A 27035-nucleotide genomic window follows, 5' to 3' on the forward strand; every position below is an offset into this window, starting at 1 on the left:
AAACAATCGACGCACGCATTGCGTCCCTGGAAGACTATTCCTATAAATATGAACTACAATCCAAAAAAAACTTGATATTGATTTCATCTTCATCACTCCTTTAGTCTTTCATGACGTCCATCTCCGAACCACCCACAAAAACAATGTATCTACCATGAATTACTATATTACAAATGTTTCATATGCTTTATACAAGATTAAGTTTTATTCCATAAAAAAAGCAGCATATATGAAAGAATCAATCATGGTTAGTTAATAGTACTTAATAGCAATACCACAGCTATAAAACACCCCTCTTGGCATTACTTTTCTCTCAACATACCAAGCCTAGCCAAAGCAAAAATCAAATTAGTAAAATTTTCTAAGTGAGTCTCTCATTAAGTTCTTATCTTAACAATAAAAAGAGGTAAAATGTCTAACATTCAATTTCAAGAGAATAGAGCATATGCTAGAAATGTTGTTGGAGCTCCTACTTATAACAACCGCTGGTCTAATAACTGGTTAGAAAAGAGAGTACCTAGTACTACATTTTATGCTGCATTTCCCTCCGCAAATTATAAAAACTCGACTAATTTAGTTGGGTCTTGTAATTATGTTCCTGCTACTAATTATAAAGCAACTACTAGTACTGTTGCTGCTCGTGCTCCTGTTTTTTCTCCAAAAGCTAACGACGACGACGACGACAACGACAACAACAACAACAAGCTCATCGCCTTCCACTCATCCAACCGGTGGAAGGAATACTTTCAAGCTTCTAAGCACTCCAACAAATTGGTTAGTCATAACTATAAGACTACTACTAATTATTACTCCACTTTTATTTGTTCATGTTACTTGTTTGCGTTATCTAAAAGCGTAAAGTATGTTAAACAACTTTGTAATTCTTACTTGCCATTTGAATCAAAAGAACTAAACAATTCAGAACTAACACTGGATGCCATACTGTGTCCCTATTTTACTACCACATGTTCAGTTATTGCTGAAATTTATTTTTGTTTTGACTTTTTTTTTTCTTTCAGAGTTAATGTTAATATAAATTGAAGAGAACGTAGTCTTTTTTTTTTTTTTTGGTAAACACGGATTTTCATTCAATATTACTAATCATTCAAACTATTATAATCCAGCGTTAATTGTTCCATACAATAACTAGGGGTGTGGGGAAGGAGAATGTAGTCTTACTCGCTACTAAACTCGTTTTTCTTTTTTTTTCATTGGATTTCTTCATGGATTTAATATTATCAATTTAAAGCATATAGGAAAGAATAACATGGACAACATGTATATTTATTGACACAACTTGCTCGACTTATTTATTTATGTTTTCGAGTCTACATTACTTGTCTAATTAACCATGCATCAATGATCCATCTACAAGGCTGTTTTTTCTTATTTCTTTTTAATAGGAACTGATTTGTACCGATGGATTGATATTTGTAAATTAATTATCTTGACAATTGTCATACTTCCTCATGATCTTGTGTTTTGTGTATATAGGATACTAACTTTTTCTTTTTTTGGAAAATGTTTAAGATTGTGATGTATTTTACGGCTATATGGTGTGGACCATGCCGGTCCATGGAGCCAACTATCAAAGAATTGGCTGCTAAGTACACTGGTGTCGAGGTGGTCAAGCTTGATGTGGACGAATTATTCGTAAGACCCTTTTCAGAACATAGCTTTTGTACTTGTAAAATTGCATATGTATTCAACTATTCACTACCTTTAACTAGCATATTATTGTACTCGATAGAAATAAGGTCAACCTGAAATTGATCCAACTCGACCTGATTGCCCGTCCTAATATTCACTATCTTGAACTAGCATATTATTGTACTCAATTTCTTTTTTCAAATTCCTTTTTGCTGATAAATTTAGTCTTTGGATGGAAACAGAATGTATCGCGTGAGTTCGGAATCCAGACAATGCCTACATTCTTGTTCATGAAGAATGGAGAAAAGGTTGACAAGGTTATTGGAGCAAGACCAATAGATCTCCAGAGGAAGATTGAGAAGCACCGGGTATAATCAAGAATATTAATCACAATATTAGGATAATAAGCATTATCTATGAATATATACTATAGATGAGTCCTTTTTTTGGTTATCAAATATGTTCTCATTTCACTTAGAAAATAGAAGTGTGTTAGTTATTCATATATGAGTTAGTGCATTATTGTATTTCAAAAGAAAAGAAAAGTTGTAATTTAGCCGTCTTTTGATACACAGTATTAATAATAAATTAATATTTCCTTTTATTTCTTTTCTAGTGTAATAGTTTGACTCTTGCATTTTTCACACACCTCAATTTGACCGTATTTTTTTTTTACTAATATATAAAAACAATGATTATATTGAATGTTGTTGGAGTTGTTTCAATGAATATTTTCATAATATCAACATAATTAGAAATATTAATGGTCAAAGTTATGCATTGGCAAATGTAAAAGTCAAAATGTTGCACTTGTTAAAGAAATGGAGGTTAGTATATGTTTCTGTCTAGAAATTAAGGGTTCTGATTCCTTTGCTTAGGGAGTACCGGGTCAGATTCGAATGTCCTGAGTTCAAAGTCCGTACGCCGGAATCCTGCAAAAGTAACGGTTAGACTGCCCCGGGGGTTGTTCCGGGATCGCCTCTCCGACGCTCAAGTCAGTAATCAAGCTTAGAGAGATAAAGTCTAGAGAGAGATGCTCTGGTTTGTTAGGTAAGAATTTAATACCTTCTCATTGATGAGGGGGTTGCGTATTTATAGTGCTTGAAATACCCCAACTGTAGGCCAGCTGGGGGGCACTGACAGCTGGAATGCACCATCACAAGTGGGGCCCACTGGAGGCTCTAAGGCATTTATTGGGCTGGATTATCCTTGGTAAGCTTAAACCAGGAAATAAGCCCAAACAATTAGCCCCACGCCAGGAATGGGAAATATCGAGGCCTTGCTGAAGCATTTCCCGTTCGTGGCGGAACCTAGACAGTTTGGAACCCAGGTTACCCTGCTTCTTAGGCAGGAAAGGAGGGCACGTGCCGACCCAGTCTCCTCAAGGAGGAGGGGAGGCTTGAGTGCCGACCTGGTCTCCTCAAGGAGAGGGGTGGCTTGAGTGCCGACCCGGTCTCCTCGAGGAGAAGGGTGGCTTGAGTGCCGACCCGGTCTCCTCAAGGAGAGGGATGCTTGAGTGCCGACCCGGTCTTCATAAGGAGAGGGATGGCTTGAGTGCCGACCCGGTCTCCCTTAGGAGAGGGGTGGCTTGAGTGCCGACCCGGTCTCTTCAAGGAGAGGGGTGGCTTGAGTGCCGACCCGGTCTCTTCAAGGAGAGGGGTGCTTGAGCGCCGACCCGGTCTCCATAAGGAGAGGTGTGATTAGTGTACGGCTCGGCCTAGAGACCAATGAGCCCCATGGTTGACCGAGCCGGTATCCTCGTTCGCTTAGTCAGTCAAGGAGGGCCTCCTTAGGCCGAGCCGGTTGGACGCGGCTCGGATGAGGGGCCAATGAGCCCCATGCTTGTCCGAGCCGGTGCCTGCTCTCGCTAAGTCAATCTGGGACTTAGGAGACTTACTCAACCAAGGAGGAGTGCCTCCAAGGGCCGAGCTAGGTGGACGCGGCTCGGATGAGGGGCCAATGAGCCCCATGCTTGTCCGAGCCGGTGCCTGCTCTCGCTAAGTCAATCTGGGACTTAGGAGACTTACTCAACCAAGGAGGAGTGCCTCCAAGGGCCGAGCTAGGTGGACGCGGCTCGGATGAGGGGCCAATGAGCCCCATGCTTGTCCGAGCCGGTGCCTGCTCTCGCTAAGTCAATCTGGGACTTAGGAGACTTACTCAACCAAGGAGGAGTGCCTCCAAGGGCCGAGCTAGTGGACGCGGCTCGGATGAGGGGCCAATGAGCCCATGCTTGTCCGAGCGGTGCCTGCTCTCGCTAAGTCAATCTGGGACTTAGGAGACTTACTCAAACCAAGGGCCGAGCTAGGTGGAGCGGCGGGATGAGGGGCCAATGAGCCCCATGCTTGTCCGAGCCGGTGCCTGCGCTAAGTCAATCTGGGACTTAGGAGACTTACTCAACCAAGGAGGAGTGCCTCCAAGGGCCGAGCTAGGTGGACGCGGCTCGGATGAGGGGCCAATGAGCCCCATGCTTGTCCGAGGCGGTGCCTGCTCCAAGTCAATCTGGGACTTAGGAGACTTACTCAACCAAGGAGGAGTGCCTCCAAGGGCCGAGCTAGGTGGACGCGGCTCGGATGAGGGGCCAATGAGCCCCATGCTTGTCCGAGCCGGTGCCAAGGTTTTGGACCACTGGCTGAGGTGACCGAGTGGGAACGAGCTGATGAACTGGCATATTGTAGCTGGTGAACTTAATAGTTTCTTGGGAACCCAAATGCCACGTCAACGGTGGATTATTGGGGTGCTTGAAAACATGGTGGCGATTCAACTTCTGGTTATTCAGACTTTTGTGACGATTGATATTCCGAGGGTTGTGCCTTTGAAAGTTTTGGGCAGTTGGGAGGCCCTTAAGGTGCTGAAGCACAAGGCCCGGTCCAAGATGTGACGTGGCACGCGGAGATCGAGGATTCTGCCTATAAGTAGGAGAGAGGGGAGAGATTTTTGTCACTTTTACAATTCTCTCTCTCTCTAAATTTGAGTTTTCTGCTCTCTCTCTCTCTACTTTAGAGCATTTTCTCTCTCTAAGTCCAGCCCATCTTCTTCGTCCGACCAGGTACGCCTTTGTTTTGCTTTTTTACTAAGTTTTTCTTCTCTTTCTTTTAATAAAATCGGCCGACCCCCTTCTGTTGATAAATAATGGGGAGCTCGTCCGAGTCAGTGACACCCCCTCCCTCACCTCCTTATAATTTAGCCGAGGAAGTGAGGGTATGGGAATGGTTTTGGTGTCAACTTTAATAAGTTGCCCGGATCCCTCGGCATGCCTGAGGCGCTTTCCCTCCCAAGTACTCCTTCGCAAGCCGAGGAGGAGGAGGCCGAGGGTACCATCCCCCTACCCTGGGAGGTGTCCCTGGCCTATCCTTCTTCGAGGAGTTACTTAGACAAATATTTGTCTGATGGTGTAGTTAGGATAGCTATGCCAGGAGAGGAAGGCGAAGCTTCTACATCGGGTCGGCTCGCGTATCCCGAGATCGACCCCAAAGGCGGTCGGGGCCAAATTTCCACTTCCATCTTTAATAAAGGCCTTATTGGAGGATGCCCGAGGCCAAGCAGCGAAGTTCCAAATAAAGGACCCCTACATACTGGTCCGACCCGATGCTAGTCACACTATTCTGAGCCCACCCCCTGGATGTACCGCCTTTTATTACAAGGCCATGGAGATGGGTTTAAGATTCCCGCTGACCCCGTTTGAGAAGGAGATCTTGAATGCTTATAACCTATGCCTGGGTCAGCTTTCTCCAAACTCATGGGGAGGAATCTTGGCGGTTCAGGTAATATGTGACATCATCGGCGTTAGGCCGACCCTCACGCTCTGGCGCCATTTGTACAAGCTTTTTGAAATGCCAGCGGGGGATCACGGACCGGGTGGTGGTGCTTCCAAGCTCGGCGAGGCTACCGAACCGTTCTTGACTTACCCACTTCTCAAAAGGGGTTTCGCCGGTGCTTTGCCTTCGTCTACTATGGGGGAGAATGGGGCATCCCGATCGTGCCTCCATCTGACGACCCAAATCACTGCCTCAATTTCAAAGTGCCCGAGTTTCGGAAGACGAAGCCGTGGCTGCTATATACATGCAGTTAGAGGCTAAAATAGTGGACGGCGGCGAAGTTTTTGTAGCGGGGAACTGGCTCCCGAGCTGCAAGTTCTTTAAAGATGAGCACTTCCTGGCCGCGTTTGGTCTGAGCCCGGCTTTTCCCAAGGGTAATTCGGCAACAAGGGGGTCCGGTTGACTTGTTTTTGCTTTATTTCTATATTTGCTAACTGTTTGTCTTTTTACAGAGGCTTCTCTTGCTTACATAAAGGAAACAGACCCGGACATGGCCGAACGACTAACCTCCGCCGCTCTGAAGGCTGCTCGGATTAGGGCCGAGATGAAGGCGAATAAAATTAACAAGCCTTCTAAGCCAAAGGTAAGATACTTCTCTATCCGACCCGGTTTAATCCTTCTTTCCTTGTTCTCACCAACTTTTCATACGTTTACAGGATCCCTCCAATCCCAAGCCGAGAAAGCGCAAGGAGCGCACTGAAGAGAGGGTGGAGATGACAGAGAAGGCTTTGGCGAAGGCCCGAGCCGAGAAGGAGGCCTCGGCCAAGAAGGCAAGGCAAGAGCCTTCCGTTGAGGTGAACAGCCCCCGCCCGGCTTCTGGGGACGAGGGGACAACATTTCCCTTCACCCGAGGATTTCGAGCCGGTGCGAAGTCCAAGCCACGTACAGGGGACCTCGCACACCGAGCAGACCTTATCCGAGGCGCCGGTCCCCTTTACCCAAATGTCCAAGACGGACAAGAAGGAACGGATTGCCAGTGCCCTGGAAATACTGATTACCCAAACCGACCGAGATCATATCAACGCGGTGAATGGGAGAAACGAATCGAGCGAACTTTTTCGCTCCTGGATGGATGTAAGTACCTTAGCCTTACTCCTCTTTTTACTTTTTCATTTTTATTTTCTAACTTGTCTTTGTTTTGCAGTTTTCCATCCGGATGACCAAGGTAGCCGAGGACCGGCTCACACTGGTGCAGGAGGTTCAGAGCCTGAAGGAGGCGGTCGGAAGCACTTCGATGAGGTCTACCAGGCCAAGGAAGCTAAGCGCCTGGCCGAGCTCCGCTTGGAGGAGGCCAACAAGAAAATTGATGATGGCGAGGCGACCTGGAAGCAAGAGAGGGAGGACTGGCAGGTTGAAAGGACCAACCTTACTCTTGCCAAGGACAACGCTGAGTCCGCCAAAGCCACGGCCGAGGCCAAGCAGGCTCAGGCCGAGAAGGACTTGGAAGATGTCCGGCTCAAACTCTCCTCGACCGAGGCTCAACTGAAGGAAGCCCAAGCGGCCGTTTCTCGTTCTCAGGAGGAATGGTTCAACGCCTGGCAGAAGTCGGACGACTGTACCGATTTCTGCGCCGACGTGGGCCAATCTTCCCATAAGATGGGCGAGGACGAGGCGCTTGCTAGGCTTAAGGTAGCCTTTGCTGATTCCTGTCCCGAGGCCGACTGGAATTCAGTCTGGTCCCGCTACCAGGAGTTGGCCGAAGCCGACGCAGCGGAGATTAAGGCCAAGATGGCCGAAGAGATGAGGTCGGACAGCGACTCTGACTCCGATGATGAAGAGGAAGATGCTGGTAGCACCGAGCCACCTCCACCAGAGCAACCTGCCGCTGAGCAACCTGCCACCGGTCCTTCTACTTAGCTTCCTTAGGATTTTTATTTTCTTAGCTTTGGCCTTGTCGGCCCTTTTAGCTTTTCTGCTTTCCGACCCCCTGCTTTTGTAAACTCTTGGTTGTATTTTACAACTTTTGATCAATTGGAATACAACTACTATTTTGCAACTCGTCATTTGTCGCATATTTTTCGTTATTTGCAATATTACAACATTCAATAGACAATAAACTGGTTAAGTTTTGCTTGCCTTTTTGTTCAAAATAATTAGACTGGTTAAGTCTTTTTCATTTCTGGGGTATAAAACCGACTTGATACATGGACTGGTTAAGTCCGAGTTACAATTTGATTTGCTTGCTAACCCGACCAAGTACTGCTGGCCTTACATCATGCCCCTAGTGCAAGTAACGAAAAAAAGTTACACATAGAATCTTTTGAGATTGTCTAGGTTCCAAGGCCGAGCCAGGGGGACCCCTTCGGGAGATTCGAGTCGGAATCCCTGGCTTGATGATTTCTGTAACCTTGTAAGGGCCGTCCCAATTTGCCCCCAACTTCCCTTTGAGATGGGAAAGTCCAGTGGCTTCGACCTTTCGGACGACCCAGTCGCCTAGACTGATTGGCCGAGGTTTTACTCGGCGGTTAAAATGCCTTGTGATTCTTTGCTTGTACCGGATGGCTTGTAGCAAAGCATTGCCTCGGGTTTCTGGCAATAGGTCTAAGTTGATGGGCTTTTCTTCTTCATTTTGGTCGAACTCATAGAATGTCATCCGAGGGGAGGAATTCCCACCTCGACAGGAAGGACAGCCTCGCTTCCATAGACCAAGCCGAAAGGGGAGTGCCCCGTGGCTTCTTTTACCGTCGTTCGAGCCGACCAGAGTACTCCAGGTAGGTCGTCTACCCATGCACCTTTAGCTGCATCAAGGGATTTTTTGATACCTTTGAGGACAATTTTATTAGCCGACTCGGCTTGCCCGTTGGTTTGAGGACGGGAGACTGCCGAGAACCTTGTTTGAATGCCGAACTGGGCGCAATACTCTCGAGTCGGCCCGCTGTTGAATTGTCGGCCATTGTCTGATACCAAGGCTCTTGGAATTCCGAACCGGGTAATGATGTTCCTCCATATGAACAACTGAACCTGCTTGTCAGTAATTGACGCCAGTGGCTCGGCTTCGGTCCACTTGGTGAAATAATCAATTGCCACAATTAGGAACTTCCTTTGCCCAGAAGCCGGCGGGAAAGGTCCGAGCAGGTCCATGCCCCACTTGTCGAAAGGCAGGACTGCTTGAATGGTGGTGAGGGGAGTGGCCGGCGCCCTCGGTATGTCCGAGTGAATCTGGCAGGAGGAACACCGTCGGACTAAGTCCGAGGCATCAGCCTTTAAGGTAGGCCAATAGTACCCTGCTCTTAGCGCCTTTCCGGCTATAGTCCGACCCCCTTGATGGCTTCCGCAGGTTCCTTGGTGTATTTCTCGGAGGACATAATTTCCTTCCTCGGGAGTTATACACTTGAGGAGGGGATGAGTGAAAGACTTTTTATAGAGCTGCCTTTCATGCCAAAGGAACCAACCAGACTTATGCTTAATCCGGTCGGCTTCTTTAGGATCACTGGGTAAGGTCCCGTCTCGCAAGTACTCCACAACTTCATCCATCCAGTTTGAGGATCGATTGAGTACGAGCTGCTCTTTAGCATTTATGCTAGGTTCCTTCAACACTTCCCAAGTAATGGTTCTGGGGGCCGACCCCTCAGCAGAACTAGCCATCCGAGCCAATGCATCTGCCTGCTGATTTTCCGAGCGAGGGATGTGAGTAATCCGGAATCCGGACAACCTCGCAATGACAGCTCGGGCTTTGGCCAAGTACATCCTCATGTTGTCCTCTTTGGCCTCATAGTCCCCAGAAATCTGACCCACTATAAGTTGTGAGTCGGACTTGGCTAGGATTGAGGTTGCCCCAGCTAGGATGCATAGCTGGATTCCGAGGATAAGAGCCTCATACTCGGCTTCATTGTTAGATCCGAGAAACTCGAACTTAACAGCATACTCAATTTTTTCTCCGACCGGAGGTTTGATGACCAATCCGGCTCCAATCACTCTTTGTGGATGACCCATCAACAAGTAATTCCCATCTCTTGCGATCGACGGGGTCGAGTTGCGCATTCAGTGATGAAGTCAGCGAGTGCTTGGGCCTTGATGGTCTTCGGGGCTCGAACTCGAGCCCAAAATCGCTAACTGGTCTGCCCAGTCACTCATGCCGCTCGAGTGATTTCTATTCTCAATAAGCTTCCGAAGCGGTTGTCCGGTTAGGACTTTGATGGGGTGTGCTTGAAAATAGGGCTTGAGCTTCCGGCATTTTTGAGGCCGAATGGCATCATTTTGTAGCAGTAGACACCCTGAGGAGTGATGAACGCGGTATGAACCCTATCCTTCTCGGCCATGGGAATTTGATGTAGCCGGCATTTGCATCCATGAAGCTGAGAAGGGCGTGCCTGCCGTTGAATCGACCAGCCTATCGATCTTTGGCAAAGGGTGATTGTCTTTTGGGCAGGCTTTGTTTAAGTCGGTGAAGTCGACACACATTCGCCATGCCCCACTCGGCTTTTTGACCAAAACTTGGCTAGCCATTCCGAGTATTGACACTCTTCTATGAAACCCGCCTCGAGCAGCTTCTTGACTTCTGCTGCTGCCGCGGCATTTCTTTCGGGACCTTGGTGCCTGAGCTTCTGCTTGATGGTCTGAACCCCTCTTTGATGTTAAGCTCATGGCACATGATTTTGGGTCGAGCCCCGGCATTTCTGTGGCCTCATAGGCAAAGACATCTTGGTACTCCGTGAGCACTTGGATGATATCTTGCCTTGTTTGCGGTCCATGGCCTTGCCTACCCTGACAGTCCGACCGGGGTCCTGGCCGATCGCGACTTCTTCGTCCTTCTCGGCTGGTTGAGGACGTTCATATTGCTTGGGGTTTTCAGTTAGTAACCCCGAGGCTCGTTGAGGGCTGACCCCCTTCATACTTTCTTTTTTTCGAGTCCTTTTGGACGTCGTTCCGAGTCCTTTTGGACGTCGATTTTTGAGGCTATTCACATAGCACTCTCTTGCGGCCTGTTGCGCCTTGAATTTTTCCTACCTTCCCATCATCAGTCTCAAACTGCAAGAGGAGCTGGTAGGTGGAGATGGCGGCCTTGGCCTTGTTTAGCATGGGCCTCCCCATTATTATGTTGTAAGGCAAAGGGATGTCTACCACCAAAAAGTCGATCGGTAGGCTTCTCCCCTTACCCTTTTACCCATCCGAGTGGGTAATTTATTGATCCGACCGGGTGGACAGAGTTGCCCCCGAAGCCTATGAGCGGCTGAGCCATGGGGGTAACATCCCGTTCGGTGTACTTCAGCTTTTTGAGGCAGTCAAGGGTGATTATATCAGCGGATGAGCCGCTATCTACCAATACCCTCTTCACCTTTGTATTCGCTACCTTGAGCTCGATGACAAGGGGGTCGTCGTGCGGAACACGCAACGTCCGACTGGGTTCCCCAAATGTCATGAGGGGCAGCTAGCTCGGGGGAGCTGAACATCAAGCACCTGATGTTTAAGGTTCTGGAGGTGAGCCTTGCGCGCTCGGCCGGTTAGGCCTCCCGACGCAAATCCTCCAGCGATGACACCAATGAAGCCTTCGGTGTCCCCACTGTTCGACTGACCCACCTTTTGCTTTCCCTTTTCCTCGCTCGAAGCTTGAGGTAGTGGTTGAGCTTGCCCTGGTCGGCCAGACCGTTCAAGGATTTCTTGAGCTCCCGACAGTCATTGGTGGTGTGCCACATTCCTTGTGGTAGTCACACCACAAACTTTTGTCCCTCCGAGACGATGACGTCCGGATGGGCGTTGGCCTGGGAAGCCAATTTTTGTCCCGGATGCCAAAGTAGATTTCCTTCCGGTTTTTATTGAATCGGGGGTCGTTGCCATTATCAGTGAGCCGATCCCCTCGGCCCCCTGTTCTTTGATGCTTAGGCTGACCACGTGATTCCCTTCATCCTTCCTTTTCTTGCCAACCTCGTCCGAGTAACGGCAGATATCCGTTGCTTGGATGAATCTTTGAGCCCGAGCCATGGCTTCCGAGTAAGTTTTGACTTCATTCTCGGCTAATGACCATCTGAGCCGACCCGGTTGGAGGCCGGACATGAGGGCAGCGAAGGCTACAGCGTCCTGTAGGTCGGTTATTTTGAGAGACTCTTCGTTGAACCTCTTGATGTAGTCCGACAAGGATTCATTCTTGTCTTGCTTCACCCCCATGAGGTGAAGGCTGGTTTTTCTTTGCCTCTTTCCCGCTACGAACTGATGGATGAAGAGGTGCTCCAATATGGCGAAGTCAGTGATGACCCCCGCCGGCAGTTCTTGGAACCAATTCAGAGCCAACCCTCTAAGGGTTGGTGGAGAGAAGCGGCACCAAGTGGCCTCGCAGCTTGTCTGCACGCTCATTTGAGCCTTGTAACTAGCCATATGTATCTGGGTCGGTTAGGCCCGCAAATGGCTCGATCAGGGGGGTTTTAATTTTACCCGGAGGTTGGGTCCCTAGGATTTCCTGACTGAAGGGGATCAGGAACTTGAGCCCTCCTCCAGCTAGCTAGGGGGCTGAGAATGAGCCGAGTCCCCTTGGCCCTCTCGGTCATTTGCTTTCTTCCTGAGGAACTCCCGAGCGTCATAGCCTTGGCTGAGGCGCTTCTTGTTGTTAAGGAATTCCGGGCATCTTGGGGTTTCCGACCCGCACCCCCCTTGGGGATTTAGATACATGGGTCTCTGCATGCTGACGGGCCGACCCTCGCGCGACTTTTCCTTTCCCGGTGGCTCGGGTCTCTCGCATCGGACCGTGGCCGGCTAGGCTGCGGGTCTCGATTAGAACGAGAGTTGTCCCTCTGAGAGCGGACGACCGTGCGCTCCCTGGGCTCATGCTGATTGAGCGGGACTTGTTGTGGTGCCTCTGCTGAAGCATGGCCATCATGTCCATCATTTTTGGAATGTCTCCTGGAGCTGAGCCGTGATAAGGGCCAGGTCAGACGCGAAGAGCGGCTGAGGCTCCACATGCTGGATATGCTGGGATACTGACCGAGGGTCCAAAGTTTGGACGGTAGGTGACCTCCGAGCGGTGAGGGAGTCCGCTCGGCTTCTCGGTTATGCGCAGGCGAATGGCCTCGCTCCGGTCGAGGGATTGGGGGATCCCGATTATGTGCGGGCGAGTGGCCTCTCTCTGGCCGAGAGACCTGCTCGGAGGCTGGCTTGCCGCGAGTGTTTTTGGTTGGTGCCATGGTCAATTGGCGTTCTGAGCTGAGTAGCTGAATGAAAAATCTGAGTGAGTGGTGGCGAAGTAACTTTTTGTACTATCCCCACAGACGGCGCCAAACTGTTTCTGTCTAGAAATTAAGGGTTCTGATTCCTTTGCTTAGGGAGTACCGGGTCAGATTCGAATGTCCTGAGTTCAAAGTCCGTACGCCGGAATCCTGCAAAAGTAACGGTTAGACTGCCCCGGGGGTTGTTCCGGGATCGCCTCTCCGACGCTCAAGTCAGTAATCAAGCTTAGAGAGATAAAGTCTAGAGAGAGATGCTCTGGTTTGTTAGGTAAGAATTAATACCTTCTCATTGATGAGGGGTTGCGTATTTATAGTGCTTGAAATACCCCAACTGTAGGCCAGCTGGGGGGCACTGACAGCTGGAATGCACCATCACAAGTGGGGCCCACTGGAGGCTCTAAGGCATTTATTGGGCTGGATTATCCTTGGTAAGCTTAAACCAGGAAATAAGCCCAAACAGTATATAAAATATGTTTCTACTACATCAAGTCAATGAACTTCTTCAAAAATTATGTTTCTACTCAAATACTACCTTGAGGATGTGTTTGGTTAGATGGATTATATTTCCAACGGAAAATGGCATGAAACGCGTTTTCTAGAGCAAAACTCAATTATAGATTGATTTCTCCTTGTTTGGTTGCAAGGAAAGTAAATTTTCCTTTGAAGCCATTTTCCTTTGTTTGTGTTGTGTTATTGTTTGATATATTATAGGAATGTGTGACTTCCCTTGTCTTCTTAGGGAAAGCAATTTTACACCCTTGAAAAATGAAGTTCAACCCATATTTTTCCTTCCTTAATGCGATCCAAGCCAAACTAAGGAAGTGAGTAAAATATTTTTTTTCAGAAAAATGGTTTTCCTCCCAAGCAAACACACCTCGGAGTGATGTTGGTAGATGCATATATAGTGAAATCGATAAAAACGTACAAGTCATAAACATTCATTTGTAGAGGGAGTTTAAGTAATTAAAAAAGCAAATATAAAAATATGGCAAACATCGTCACAAACACATTCAACATACTAAATTGTCGGGGGTTTATGTTGAAAATTTTGTTAAAGTATTTAGGTATTTGTGTGTTGGTGAATAACAAATGTGTTTATCTATATTAAGATCTTTGTTCTCAAATTCTTTTAGAACTTAAATATGTCATTAAATGGGTCCGATCCGATCTTCTACTTTAGGGATTGTAAGTTTTGATTTCGGATCAGGTTATGAATTAAAGAAATTCAAATCAACCTATATTCATGTGATGGTTTTAGGAGTCAACACAATTCAAAAATGCATCTAATAGGAGGTTATCCGATTAAATTTGGGGCAAGTTAAGCTCCACAAATTTTGACCTTCGCCTTTTGAGGAGAAACTCATCATATCCTTTGTGCAAGGTACGAAGTCACATAAAAGAATCACTTCCTCATTAGTATGATTAATCTTCAGAATCAGAGGAAGATTTTTCATTTAGAAAGCCTTAGGATTTATCGTATTGTGTGAACCTCGGGTTCTACAAGGACAGATTTAGCAATCCGTCATTGATGATCGATTTGTTTGAATACCCGACCATATTAATCACATTTCAGTAGTGCTTTTTCTGCAAGACATAAAGGCATACTCCACCAAAAATCGCCAATGAGAAGTTTCCCGTGTCATTTCCATCACCTCCTATCATAAAACTTTGGAATGGTAAGATAACAAGATGATTATTAACTTAATGTCAGTTTACTTTCTCAGTTAGTGTTCCTTTATTTTCCTTTTCTCATCTGGATGTTCTATCTGTAATTTGTATTTCAGTTTTTAATTAATGCAATTTCATTGATGACAAAAAAGAAAGTTTGCAAGATGAAAGAAATTGATATGGGAATGATTAAGAAGATAAGAAATTTCAAAAGAGTTGTGGAGTATGTATATACTTCCTTCATTTTGTATTATTTATAACGTGTTGATTTTCAACACGATTTATGTACTAATTTGAATTAGAAATTTTTTACTAGCACCAAAAGGCACATATTAGTCCTTAAAATGTTGTTGGACTTTTTAAAATGTATATCTAAAAAGTAATTAATTTATAAATAAATCAATATATATTCTAAGACAACAGTCGTCCAAGTTCTGTGTTGGTAAACTGATAAGTCAAAGGGGGTGTTTGGTTGAAAGAGTTTTGGGGTAAAAAGAGAGGTTTGACTAGTTCAAACGTGTAATGAGAGTGTTTGGTTGAGAGAGATTTGAGCCCAAAAATGAATTTAAATACTAGTAGGAGCTTTTTGAAAGAGAGGTTTGTGAATTTAGGTGTGTAATGACTAATATATATATCCTAAAGTTGGTCAATACTACCTTTTAGCAAAAAAAAAAAAAAAAAACACCAAGAAATTACTCCCATATCATTATTGGTCATTTCACCTAATAAAGTATCAATCAGCTAACAACTATCTAGCAAATACTATTAATAAATAACTAATACAAACAACTATTAGTGAAACCAGCTAATACAATCAGCTAAATGTTAAAAGCTTACCTCTTTAATTGCCAGATAGGGCCAAAATGTTACAACTAAACACAAAAAGGGAAGTATGTAGCATTCATTTGTAAATCTGGTTTATGATCATTACACTTTCCGTCCTCTTCTACCAGTTCAAGTTGTTGTACTAAATGTTTAAGCCTTGATCTTCTCCTACTTCAGCGATATCCTTTCTCGTCATCCCTTCCACTGACCTTGGATTGGCTTCAATTAGTGGATATCTTCTACACATTCTTCAATTTCATATGTGTAGTGTAGTTGAAGAGCTTGAGACTCTTACATTTAAACTTGTGTTGATGTGTCTTTTAAACTTGTGTTAATATATATGTCTTTTGCTGGCCACTTATGACTAGGATGAGCAAAATCGGATATCTAATATGATAGTTAACAATGAAGTGAAATTTTTATTTTTCATATTACAAAAAACCATTATCCATTTCTGTCTAGTTTAACTAGATATTCCGTTTTCATCTATATAACGACTAGTGCCTACATAAATGCATGTTAACGCCATCAATCCCTTCACATCTATTATCTAAATAGTCTTACTTGATTGCCTTTCTCTTCAAGTTTTTTCTCGGTGCATGATAGCTTATTATGCATAGTAGCCATGGCAAGAACATCTGGTGTGAAAACTCAAGGTAGCAATCGTGGAATAAATAAGGAGAAAGCTAAGGGTCCGACATCGAATTCTCAAGCTCTCAAAACTCGATCAACGGAAGAGATTATGATTTATGGGCATTGAAGCTCTGGATTTTGGATTAGGCACTGGAGAAATTTCAATGCCAAAAACCTCTACCAATCAATCGAAACATCAATTTGAGATTAGACAAACCTTCAATGAATGATTGCAAACTATTCATGATAGTGATGGTCATCATTCTCAATCAGGACCGATTCAATCAGGTAATCCTATTCCGATTTTACAACAATTTGAGAATGTAGTAGTAGAAGATGACTTAGAGGAGGAAGTTATGGAAAATGTGAATGAGAATGTGAATAGAATGGCTGGATTTATGATGAATGTGTTTCTGAATCTATTCATATTGAGATGGAAGATATTCAGGAGGAAATTGATTTTTGGAGCTCTTCGATTATTTGTTATGTGGTTGGATCTAATTCACCTATTCAAGTGGTGGAGGGTTATTTGCGTAGGGTCTGAAAATATTTTAATATTGATAAGGTTGCAATGGTGAAGGGTATATATCATGTAAGATTCAATGCCATGGATTCTCAAGATAAAGTCTTAGAGGGCTATTACTTCTTTGACAAAAACCTTTGGTTGTGAAACCCCATATTTTAGAAATGGATTTTGAAAAACAAGTCCTGAAAACACAATTCGTGTGTGGGTAGAGCTGAGGTCGCATCATAAGTATTGGGGAGAAAAGTCACTTCATAAAATTGTGTCACAACTAGGTGATCCAATCAAGCGTGAAGAAGCTGCAATGAACAAAGAGAAATTGCAATAAGCTCGTGTATTAAATGAAATTAATATTGATCAGAATCTCCCTGATAGTATTAATTTTTGGAATGAGTATGGGTGTTTGACAGAATTGCCTCTTGTGTTTGGATGGAAACCAACTAAGTGCCAAAATTGTAAGAACTTTGGTCACGTGGCTCCGGAATGTAGATTGACAAAGTCTAAGAAGATATGGGTTCCTATAACTCATAAAAATCCTGATTTTATTGAGAAGATAATACCAGATGCAGTAATTAAAGTTATTGTGACTTCAACTGGTCTAAAATCTCCAGTTGTAGATGTGAATTAAGGTGGATTTTAAAGAGCATTGAAGCCTATTAAAGTAAGGGAAGCTAATATTACTCATACTAATACACAAAATCCCTTTCAAACTCTAGAGTTATTAGAGCATGTTTCAGCAAACTGATACCAGTGAATGATGTTGTTCAATAGATATATCATAATTCAATTCAGCAAGGAGGGGGAGAACCTCCTCGATTGAATAAGTAAGATGCTATGCTGGAATGTGAGAGGTTTGAACACCATAAATAAGCAAAAATATGTGCATCAATATGTTCACAAGCATAATATTGATGTTGTTAGCCTCTTAAAACTGAAAATAAAAGCTAAAAATATGAGAAACTTATATTAGAGGATTTTTAGAAGATGGTTTTTCACTAACAATTCAAGTTATCATGATGGAGGCGGAATCATCTTAACTTGAAAGCAATAGAGTTTTCAGGTAACAATTCTTAAAGTTAATAATCAATTAATACGCTGTCATTTGATACCTTCTTAATCAAATTAAATTTTCCCACCTAAAGCCAATTATCAATTTGATACACTACTTGAAAATTAGATTCAATTTTGTCCACCCAAAGTTAATAATCAGATTAAATTTTCTCCACTCCAAAGTAACATTCTTAACTCACAAAAAAAAAAATCATTCCAAATAATATTCCAAATTGAGTTTGATTTGACAAGTTCGATAGTGTTATAGAGCATCTCATCTATTTTGACTGCTTTTATTGGTCCTTTTGCGTTCCTTTAGTTTTGTTTATTGATTACTATAAATACCCTTTTAGTCCTGCTTATGATGAATGATTCTCATTCTAATAAACAGGCCTCAAAAACTTCTTTGTTTCGACAAGTCCATGAGGCCCATGTGAGTGTAGCAAATACCCTGATCAGCTCATCACTACTCACCTTGCCTGGTCATCCACACAAACATTTCACCAAAAGATGTTTTCGGAGCATCCTGAATGTGTGCAGCACAAAGTCACGCACATTCCAATTTCCAAAGTGTGTTTACAAAAGAATAGAGAGTGAATGATTGTCACCACTTCACCCGCAAATTGGAAACTTGTTAAAATAGGATATATGTCGATAGACTAGCCACTCTCTCACCACCAAGCTACCTTTGCAAGCCCGTCAAACAAAATGTTTCAACTTATTTGGTTCCTCAATAGCCCAAACCTTCTTCCATTGTTTCGTCTCATGTAATCCCGCATATAGCTGCCATGTGTATAAATAAATAGTTTGTGTTTGTAAAGTACCAAAATAAAGAAAGACAACACAAAACTGTAAATATGCATCTATCGATTAGATGTTTATCATTTCTTCCTAGTATCCAACTATCTCTTAGAAATATACTCGATTTATCACATTTGAGGTTGTTAATAGTGGAAAAATCAAAAAGTTAATTATATGTCGCAGTGATGACCACTGGTGCGGGCTGGGCGGGCAGGACCGTAGACCGTAGCGGGCTGGGCTGAGATTTCACGACCCAGGACCGGACCGTGAAATTCATGGGTTGGGTGGACTCGTCCACGGGCAGAAAAATCTTGGCCCACACTGGTCTGTTACCGGTTTTCACGGTTCGGAAAGCGGGGCTAGCGGTTCGTGGGTCGGGTCTAGTGGGCTGGACCAGGCTGGCGGGACGACATGAGAATTTTTTAAAAAAAATTATTTAATCATTGAAATTATTCATAATTGTTACATAAATGAAATTAAATATATACAATTATTAATATTAATGAATAATTTCATTATTTTAAAATTTGATTAAATTAGAATATGTGCAATTAGATTAAAACATATATAATTTGATTAAAATATACACAATTTGGTTCAATATTTACTTGGATTGGGCTGGTCCGGTTCATGGTCCGGGCTGGACGGTTTTAATAGCGGGCTTTAGTGGGCTGGGTTCAAGAACTCTGCCCCACGACCCATCCACCAATTTCACGGTTCGAGCTGGGTTGGACCGGGCTTTTTGCGAGCCCGGCCTACACGGCCCACGAGGTGGGCTGAATTGGCCCGCACTGTTGGTCATCTCTAATATGTCGCAACAAAGGTTGAAAAGAAAGTAGTAGCTCAGGGGTGATCTTGTGCATTGTCTAACATAATATTAATCTCTAAATGAAATCAAAAAATCACGCAAGTGAAATGGGATCTCACCCAAGGGCTTCATAAAAAAAAAAGTATCGCGTTTAGAAGTGACCCCGACGGATCACATCTCGGCATCTCCCATAGGCTTTAGCTTGTTAAGTGGTTAGACAAAGCAAACAGTGTCGCTTTTGGACTAATCTACAAGGTCTCAAAAATGATAGACAAAATGCATGTCACGTCATTTCAATAGGAAGTTAGCCATAAATTATATGAACCCTTGGAAAATTATGCCGTGGGACAAATCTCATCAAAGAGCAATTTCAAGCCAAAGTCATCATAATTAAAGGATTGGGACATTGACTACACAACATCTTATCCTACCAATTTGTATATTATCAAATAGGAGTAGCATTGATGAGTAACGAGAGATGAGAGATACGGACGAATAACCTTAATTAGTAGTACCTCTTTCAACCATTCAACTTCATCAATTCTTTTCGTAATTCATTCCTCCTCCCCCTATTTGGATTCTCAATCACATACTATGCGGTATACAATTAAGACACCGCCCAACTTCTTGCTAGCACTATCACCAAAATCAATGCCTTTGATACATGGTTGTCCTACCATGTGGAGTATATGACATCTATACTATATAGATGCATCAGGTTATAGTGATATTGGACTTAGATCATTTGCATATGACAAATTCAAATATTATGAAAAATTGTAATAGATTAATAAACGTCAAATTGTAACTGATGCTTAGTTTCAAATTATGAGGTTATGTTCTCAGTACCTTATTACTTCAGTAATTTAATAAATTACTTCAGTTGTAATTTGAGGTACTCTCGAAAAAGTTGAGATACCAAACAATAATACAGATAACCAATACTAGAATCCTCGAGAGGTTTCTTGAGCTCTGTAAACATTTCAATCTACAATTCTTTAAGAAACTTCACTAAGTACCCCCAGTTCTTTAAGCAATTGTTCCATGGTTTCATCTTTTAGCTTCAAATGAGGCGTATATGCAACCGAGTTATAAACTTGATCTAGTGTGCAAGAAAGCAACTAGAGAGATGATGAAAGAATTATGGTACTCCATATGTCCCTATGATTCATACACTTTTGTTCGCACAGAGTTGTAGGGGTCCTGATTGACTACTTCCTATTATATTGGTAAATAATTGATATTGAGGTATTATTTTATTATATAGTTAGTGGGTTGTGAGTTATCGGCTTTTTGAAAGTTGAGTAAGATAATCTTTCTTTATCATTATTTGGGCTGGCTTTTTGAAAGTTGAGTAAGATAATCTTTCTTTATCATTATTTGGGCTCTTTATCAAGAGTGATAAACTATAATATAAAGTTGATGAGACTTTGCCACATAAGAAGTGTATCAATTTCTATATCAATTAATATGAGACAGATGGAATAACGGAAATACATGATTGCATTGTGGTCCCTATTATGTGTTTGAATCGATGAATATGAATAATGTTGACCTTATGGAAGAACAATGCTTTCAATTTTCAAGTGGGATGCCTAAATTTCAACTTGCTCTAAATATGAACTCCTACGGTGACCTTAAAAATCAAAGGAGCATGATCCTTTTTTAATAAAAAGGTCATTAAATTCAATTAAAAAAAATTGCCGAAACGTGAAACTTTGATAAGTGTGAACCAAGGATCTTGGGAATTCAGTAATAGAGAGGGAACACAAACAAGAAGAAAACAAAAGATGCAAAAAAGAAGAGAACAAACGCGAAGTATGTGCACATGCAGTTTCTTTAAGTTCTTTGTATTAGAGGAAAGGAGGTCATTGCATCCAAAAATTCCTACCAGATAGATTTATAAGAGGGGTCCTTTAGTTGAACTTCTTCAATAATACTTTCTCCTAATACTCAAGATCTCCAATGGTAAGGTGGTGGGCTCTCCTCAACATTAATGGAGTTGTTACAAAGTTTTTATGTTTCTAATATTAAGGGTATGTTCTTTTCGGCATAAAATAACTAAACTGAATTGAACTGAACTGAATAGTGATATGTGAGAGTAAATGTATTGTCCAGAGCTGAACTGAACTGAATTAAACTGAATTGAAAATAAGTTGGGGAGAACATGCCCTAAGTACAGTAATTCCTTGGCTAGTCCTTGTGTATTCAATCATTTTGTTTTCACTCGAAAGTGCTTCAGAGAGTAATACCTCCACTTACAATTATTCGAAAACGTCAATAGTAAAAAACCATGGACATATATATACCAAAGTTCAGAAGGAGGAGAAAAGACAATAGAATTACGCCAAATGAGCCATATATGAGAGAAATGTAGCTCAATCTTAGCATTACATCTTAAGCTTTACCCAAACAAAAAAGCATAAGAAAGCAAAAATACAGAACTAGTGTACTTAAAATATACAAACTTCGCATAAAAGGGATGAAAAAAAACCCAAACTTGCCTCTTCCTCCAGCTCACTACGCTAACTTGTTGCAAATATTCCTTGCTATTTGCAACTGTAAACCTGCAAACTGCCTAGTATGCACAATTATATAAAAGAAACCCCCCAAAAAAAATCAAAGTTTCCAACAAAATACTTGACCTATATACATTCCACAGTAAGTGTTAATATACTTGTGCAGAAATAACCCAATTTATCGCAACTATAGACACTCTATCATTGGCTTCTGCCTAATACCATCTTTAGATCAGCTTTCTGATCAGCAGATAGCCTTGACGGAAACTTGACGTCGAATTTGATTCTTAAGTTTCCTTTCTTTTTAGGCTCCTTTGATATTGGCATTCCTTCACCTGAGATCACAACTTCATGTCCTGGTTTCATAATGTCTGAAACTTCAATGTTAAGATTCCGTCCATCCAAAGTCGTCAAACTCAGTGTCTTTCCAGTAAGAGCCTCCAAAAGTGTAACTTTCTGGTTAAGCAAAAGATCATTGCCATCTCTTTGGAAATTCGGGTGAGGTTTCTCGTCGATAACGAATATAAGATCACCAGGTAATCGACCAGGTTCTTGGTTTCCTTTCTCAGGGAATGTGATTTTTGTTCCTTTTTTCCACCCAGGCCTAATTTCAATTGCTAGTACCTCTTCAACAGTCATAGGCATGCTGCAAAAAATGGTCAATTATTAGAGTCTGTTCTCCCCAGCTTATTTTCAGATTCAATTCAGTTCAGCTGTTTTATGCCGAAGAAAACAGTAGTTTATCAAACAAGGGTAACAATAAAGTTATAATCATTAAAATGAAAAGCAATATCGTACAACAGTACTTCATACAATCACATAAAATTTAGTCGGTGAGAAGGTCTAACCAAATATTGGCTGAATAACACAAGATAGATATTGCCTACAAAACTCGAAGACATGAAGGACCACGAAAAAGACATCGCGACTAACTCTAGTGATGAAAAGATAGCGCCTATGGCACATAATGCCAAACAACGAAATGACGAGTCTCAACTCTCAGAGTATTACATTACATGGCTGCAAATACAAGTCAGAAAAGGTATCATAATCTCTCTAGAACAAACCAACAAAACAGTCCATTCAAATAGATATTTGGCCATATTCATATACCTGGAGTTCGTTACACTCTACAGTCCGTATTTTATTATACTACGGGAACTCTTGAGTGTTTTAGTGTCGACCTTTTTTAACCAATTTATCCCTAAGGCCCAAATAAGAAAAGAAAATTACAACACCTAACGCTTTATTAGTTTCACAAGTAAAATAAACAACAGGAAAACCATTGTAACAAATTGCAAAACAGTTATCACTCAATTTTTGCACTTCGTACGCTAACGTGCGCAAGGCTAGTACATATGAAAGATAACTCAGATTTTAAGGCTTACTAAGCAGAGTATATATGATTGATGAAGTGTAATTAACACAACACCTTTCTCTACTTTCTTACTATATTTACACAAATTACACTATACCAGAGCAGCTGAACCCATGTGAGATTGAGCCCCACTAACTCGTAGCACTTTTTTTTTTCTCGTCGTATCAACCCAATTTTCCCTCACAATTCTAACACTTTTTCTTACTACTACTTGATTTTCAGTATCCCATTGCACTTTTTTCTTGTAGTCATATGCTCATATATAAGCAAATGGCTCATTTCATAATTTGAAGCCTTTACTACTTCCTCCGTAACACAAAAAAAATGTATTTTATACCTCATAGATAATATCCCATTATTGCATTGTTTCTGTTACGGAGGAAGTATTTATTTTGGACCTGACGGTTAATAGTTTAGAATGGTTAAAATAGCAAACTCATAAGATAGCTAACATGAGAAAGAAAAGAGGCGCAATTACCAAATTAGTGTTCTCCTTTCTTGTTCGCTACCAAAGAGTTTATCATTAAGTCTTTTACTTAATGATTCATTATTCTCTAACCCCACGCAACAGTTATTTTAACAAATTTTAACAGCATCACATTTCTTAATGTTGTAGGTGAAAGTTAGCTAATCGGATAGATGAAGGTTTACTCTCTTGCATTCACAAAAGTAAAGTAATGCAGACAGTTGACCAACTACAAGATAGTAGTAACCCACTTTGTATCTACCAAGTACAGCAATCATCAATGACTAGTCAACTGATAATATAACCATAAACGTGAGAATCACATCTACTCTTGCAGAAAAAAAGTTGTGGTAACTTGGTCAGAATAAGATACTACTCCAGTTTTTATTAGTTTACCCGTATTTCTTTTGGAATGTCCCTTATTAGTTTACTTCTTTTTTTGTTTCTATTTTTGGAATGAAACTACTAATTTTTCATCACACATATATACAGCTTTAATATAAAATAATAATTTTTCTTTTATTTTAAGACCCACACCATTATTTCTCCTAAAACTCTACAAAAAAAAAAAAAAATTACGCTAATAAAGACCGGAGGGAGTATAACATCAGTATTTGCTTCGACCTTGCTCAAAATTTACTCTCTCTCTTTTTGGTCCTCTCACTTATTTTACCTTTAATTGGGTGAAAATTTACCATTTTGATTGTTGATCTTAACTTCTTATTTTGAATTATTAGTGTAATATTTGGCATCAATTTCTTCTCATATTGTGATCCCTAGCTCAATTCAAAGTTAAATCCACTTTGTACCAAAAGGGGACCAAATAATAGGTGAGGGACCGACAAAGACTTCATTGGGTCACCTATGAACTTAGCAACTTTAAATTAATACTCCCTTATATCCAAAATAATACTCCTTACCTATATTGATTATTGTTTTATTGAAACTCGTATTTTATTAGAAAATTATCCACCAAAATTACTTCTATTGAATTTTTTTTATTTTCGAGGGGTAGAACTTTTATATTTTAATATTTGAGGTTACCTTATAATTTTTTATGCATTAATTTGACTAACTTCTCCCTAGTTATCCTATACACCTAAATTCAAAATTTAGTTCCAGAGAATAGGATCTTAGTCTGTTTATTTAGCAAGAGTCACTAATTCAACACATATTTTCTTCGTTTTTTTAGTCACAATATTTTAATTTATGCCATTATTTATATAGATAATCTTAACATGAGTAATTAATCTTTGAGATACTTAAGATGTTTCATTAAACCAAGAGTACACTTTGAAAAATGATGACCTGTTTTTTATAATTTTTACTGATAGTAAATTTATAATATTTACGATCAAAATGTATGTTGGCAAAAATGTTGCACCTAAAAAGATCCGTTCACCACATATTGTTGAATAACACCTAAACGAAAATGATTAGAATAGGCAAATAGTAAAACTTAGATAGAATTTTATTTACTTCCTAAGACTTTAGACAAATTAAGTATCTCAAAGATTGTATTATCTATAATAATTCCATTTATATAGAATCTAATCATATAATTGTTATTACGTGTATATATTTAGTTCACTTATATGATTTTTTGTTCTTATTAACATAATAATACACTAACAACAGTAGTAACATAAATATAGAAAATACCGATACAATCCAATCATGTGATCCGCTTTCATCATGTACTTAATATTTATCAATTTACAGCCAGTCCATTTCACATGGCCTCTTCTCCAAATTCTGACTCAATTTTAAATTGTCCACCAACTCTAATACTTAATTACTTATTTTACATTTACAACAAATATTTATATTTCTCCCAATTAACAAACCAACCCTTTCTACCTAAAAACCTTAAATAAAGTATCCTCTCTATATATTTTATTTTACTTAAAATCTTAACATTATTCACTATTTAGGGAAAATCTTCTTAATTTTTCTCAATTCGTAAGAAAATTATAGTTTGGTCAGTTTCAATTATTAATTTATTAATATTCAATTATTATAATCTTTTACTAATATAAAAAAATTAAGTTAAAAAAACACACAAGACGCGCATAATAGAGTGATAACTAGTTATTAAGCTCGGCCGCTCGGGCTATTCTCCGGATAAGAAAAAATTTCATTTATTAATAAAATAAATTATAATAAAAACACTAAATACAACTTAGTCATGGATAAGACTATGGTATATGTACTTGAGGTCTCGAAATCAAACCCTATACTACGCAATTTCTAAATTTTTATTATTATAGAATATAGGTGGATTACACTTCATATGAAGAATGTTACATGGCATAGTTTCTTATTTATGCACGCCTTAATTATAAAGATGATAAAAAAAAAAAAACAAAGCAGTAAAATCTTTTTTTATTAAAAAAAACCAATTTTAAAACCCCATATTAATCAAAATTTGGAAACAAAACAAATAATTACCAAATATAGATAATCCCTAAACAAAATTTTCACAGAAAGCAAAGCATCAATATATCACCATCATTATTCATTTACCCCTTACCAAACATAAACTAAAACTTTCCAAATTCCAAAATTTAAAAAAAAAAGGCAAAACTTACCCAGAATCATCGGACACAATCCGCTCAATCTTCAACTTGCGCTTAGAACCTTTAAACAACTCCTCCAAACTACACGCCAACTTATTCTCCATAGGTGCTGCTTTTTTCTCCGACTTACGATTATTCTTCTCATTCACACTCTTACTCTTACTAAACTCACTACTCTTATTATTAAGATCATTAATCTTATCAACATTTCTATAATTAAAATTATCCGATTTCATAGGAGATCGACTCTTATCACTTCCAACATCATCAAAGAAACCATCAAAGATATCATCATGTACTCTAGATTTACTGTACTTAAAACTGCCACCTTTAGTGGCGGAGCCGCCATTTGCGGCGGCGTTTGCGGTGGCAGAAGGAGATGAGACGTTGTATTTTAAACCGTCTTCACCGTACAGATCGTAGATCTGACGTTTCTGAGTGTCGCTGAGAACATCGTAAGCTTCGCAGATCTGTTTGAATTTATCCTCGGCGAATCCCTTGGTGCCACTTGGGTGTTTGTCAGGGTGCCACCTCATGGCGAGCTTCTTGTATGCTCTTCTTAGCTCTTCTTCGTTTACTGTTGATGATACTTTTAGTATTGCGTAGTAGTCCATCCCCATTTTTTGTAGGAGAGAGAGAAAGAAAGGGAGAGTTTTTTTTTTTTTGAGAGGGATAAGAAGATGTTGGTGGTGGTTTTGAATGTTTTGATGAATGAGGGAGAGAAAATCTTAATTATATATGATATTATATCGGACATAAAAAAATAGAAAAAGAAAAGAAAAATTGAGAATAATTAACTGTTTTTTCATTTGAATGAAAGAAGGGAGAAAATAGGACATTTAAACTGAATATCTGAGAAAACAAAATGTTAATTTTATTTTCTACTTTATTTATTAACACACGTGATTATATGTATTGCGTCTATGTAAGACTAGTAATAAACCCACGTTATTAAATGTTTTATTCTTTTTTACACGGTCTCCAAGACGTAATTTTGACCATTACTCCCTCCGTCTTTTTTTATTTGCTACATTTTGCCATTTAGGGGTGTTTCAATTTATTTGCTACATTTGCAAATATTTCTATATATAGTACATAGGTCCCACACTTTATTTACAAATTTGCCATCACTCCCTTCTTGATTTTGTAAATGTTTTCATATATAA

General features: G+C 40.8%; 3 protein-coding genes across 3 annotated transcripts; 2 read left to right on the forward strand and 1 right to left on the reverse strand.

The window, feature by feature from the left end:
* The first annotated feature begins 321 nt into the window (after nt 1-321).
* Nucleotides 322-2254, forward strand: LOC104897997 (thioredoxin H7). Its single transcript, XM_010684988.3, has 3 exons — nt 322-774; nt 1531-1653; nt 1893-2254. Exons 1-3 carry the CDS (start codon nt 412-414, stop codon nt 2022-2024), a joined length of 618 nt encoding a protein of 205 aa, XP_010683290.2. The 5' UTR covers nt 322-411; the 3' UTR covers nt 2025-2254.
* A 3441-nt stretch (nt 2255-5695) lies between these two features.
* LOC104886480 (uncharacterized) lies at nt 5696-7523 on the forward strand. Its single transcript, XM_048647548.2, has 4 exons — nt 5696-5839; nt 5918-6048; nt 6122-6539; nt 6610-7523. Exons 1-4 carry the CDS (start codon nt 5710-5712, stop codon nt 7320-7322), a joined length of 1392 nt encoding a protein of 463 aa, XP_048503505.2. The 5' UTR covers nt 5696-5709; the 3' UTR covers nt 7323-7523.
* Nucleotides 7524-21249: 13726 nt separating this feature from the next.
* LOC104897999 (uncharacterized) lies at nt 21250-26575 on the reverse strand. The gene is made up of 2 exons (XM_010684989.4): nt 25882-26575; nt 21250-22092 (listed from the first exon to the last, which is right to left on the reverse strand). Exons 1-2 carry the CDS (start codon nt 26487-26489, stop codon nt 21648-21650), a joined length of 1053 nt encoding a protein of 350 aa, XP_010683291.2. The 5' UTR covers nt 26490-26575; the 3' UTR covers nt 21250-21647.
* Nucleotides 26576-27035: the final 460 nt, after the last annotated feature.

Source organism: Beta vulgaris, chromosome 6, assembly GCF_026745355.1.
Source record: "Beta vulgaris subsp. vulgaris cultivar EL10 chromosome 6, EL10.2, whole genome shotgun sequence".
NCBI classification, from domain to species: Eukaryota; Viridiplantae; Streptophyta; class Magnoliopsida; order Caryophyllales; family Amaranthaceae; genus Beta; species Beta vulgaris.

Coding starts and splice junctions, on each gene's coding strand:
- LOC104897999 (XM_010684989.4), bottom strand. CDS start 26,489: ATGGGGATGGACTACTACGCAATACTAAAAGTATCATCAACAGTAAAC. Junction 22,093..25,881: donor ATTGTGTCCGATGATTCTGG/GTAAGTTTTGCC, acceptor CATTTTTTGCAG/CATGCCTATGACTGTTGAAG.
- LOC104897997 (XM_010684988.3), top strand. CDS start 412: ATGTCTAACATTCAATTTCAAGAGAATAGAGCATATGCTAGAAATGTT. Junction 775..1,530: donor CTAAGCACTCCAACAAATTG/GTTAGTCATAAC, acceptor AAAATGTTTAAG/ATTGTGATGTATTTTACGGC. Junction 1,654..1,892: donor TTGATGTGGACGAATTATTC/GTAAGACCCTTT, acceptor GGATGGAAACAG/AATGTATCGCGTGAGTTCGG.
- LOC104886480 (XM_048647548.2), top strand. CDS start 5,710: ATGCAGTTAGAGGCTAAAATAGTGGACGGCGGCGAAGTTTTTGTAGCG. Junction 5,840..5,917: donor GAGCCCGGCTTTTCCCAAGG/GTAATTCGGCAA, acceptor GTCTTTTTACAG/AGGCTTCTCTTGCTTACATA. Junction 6,049..6,121: donor ACAAGCCTTCTAAGCCAAAG/GTAAGATACTTC, acceptor ATACGTTTACAG/GATCCCTCCAATCCCAAGCC.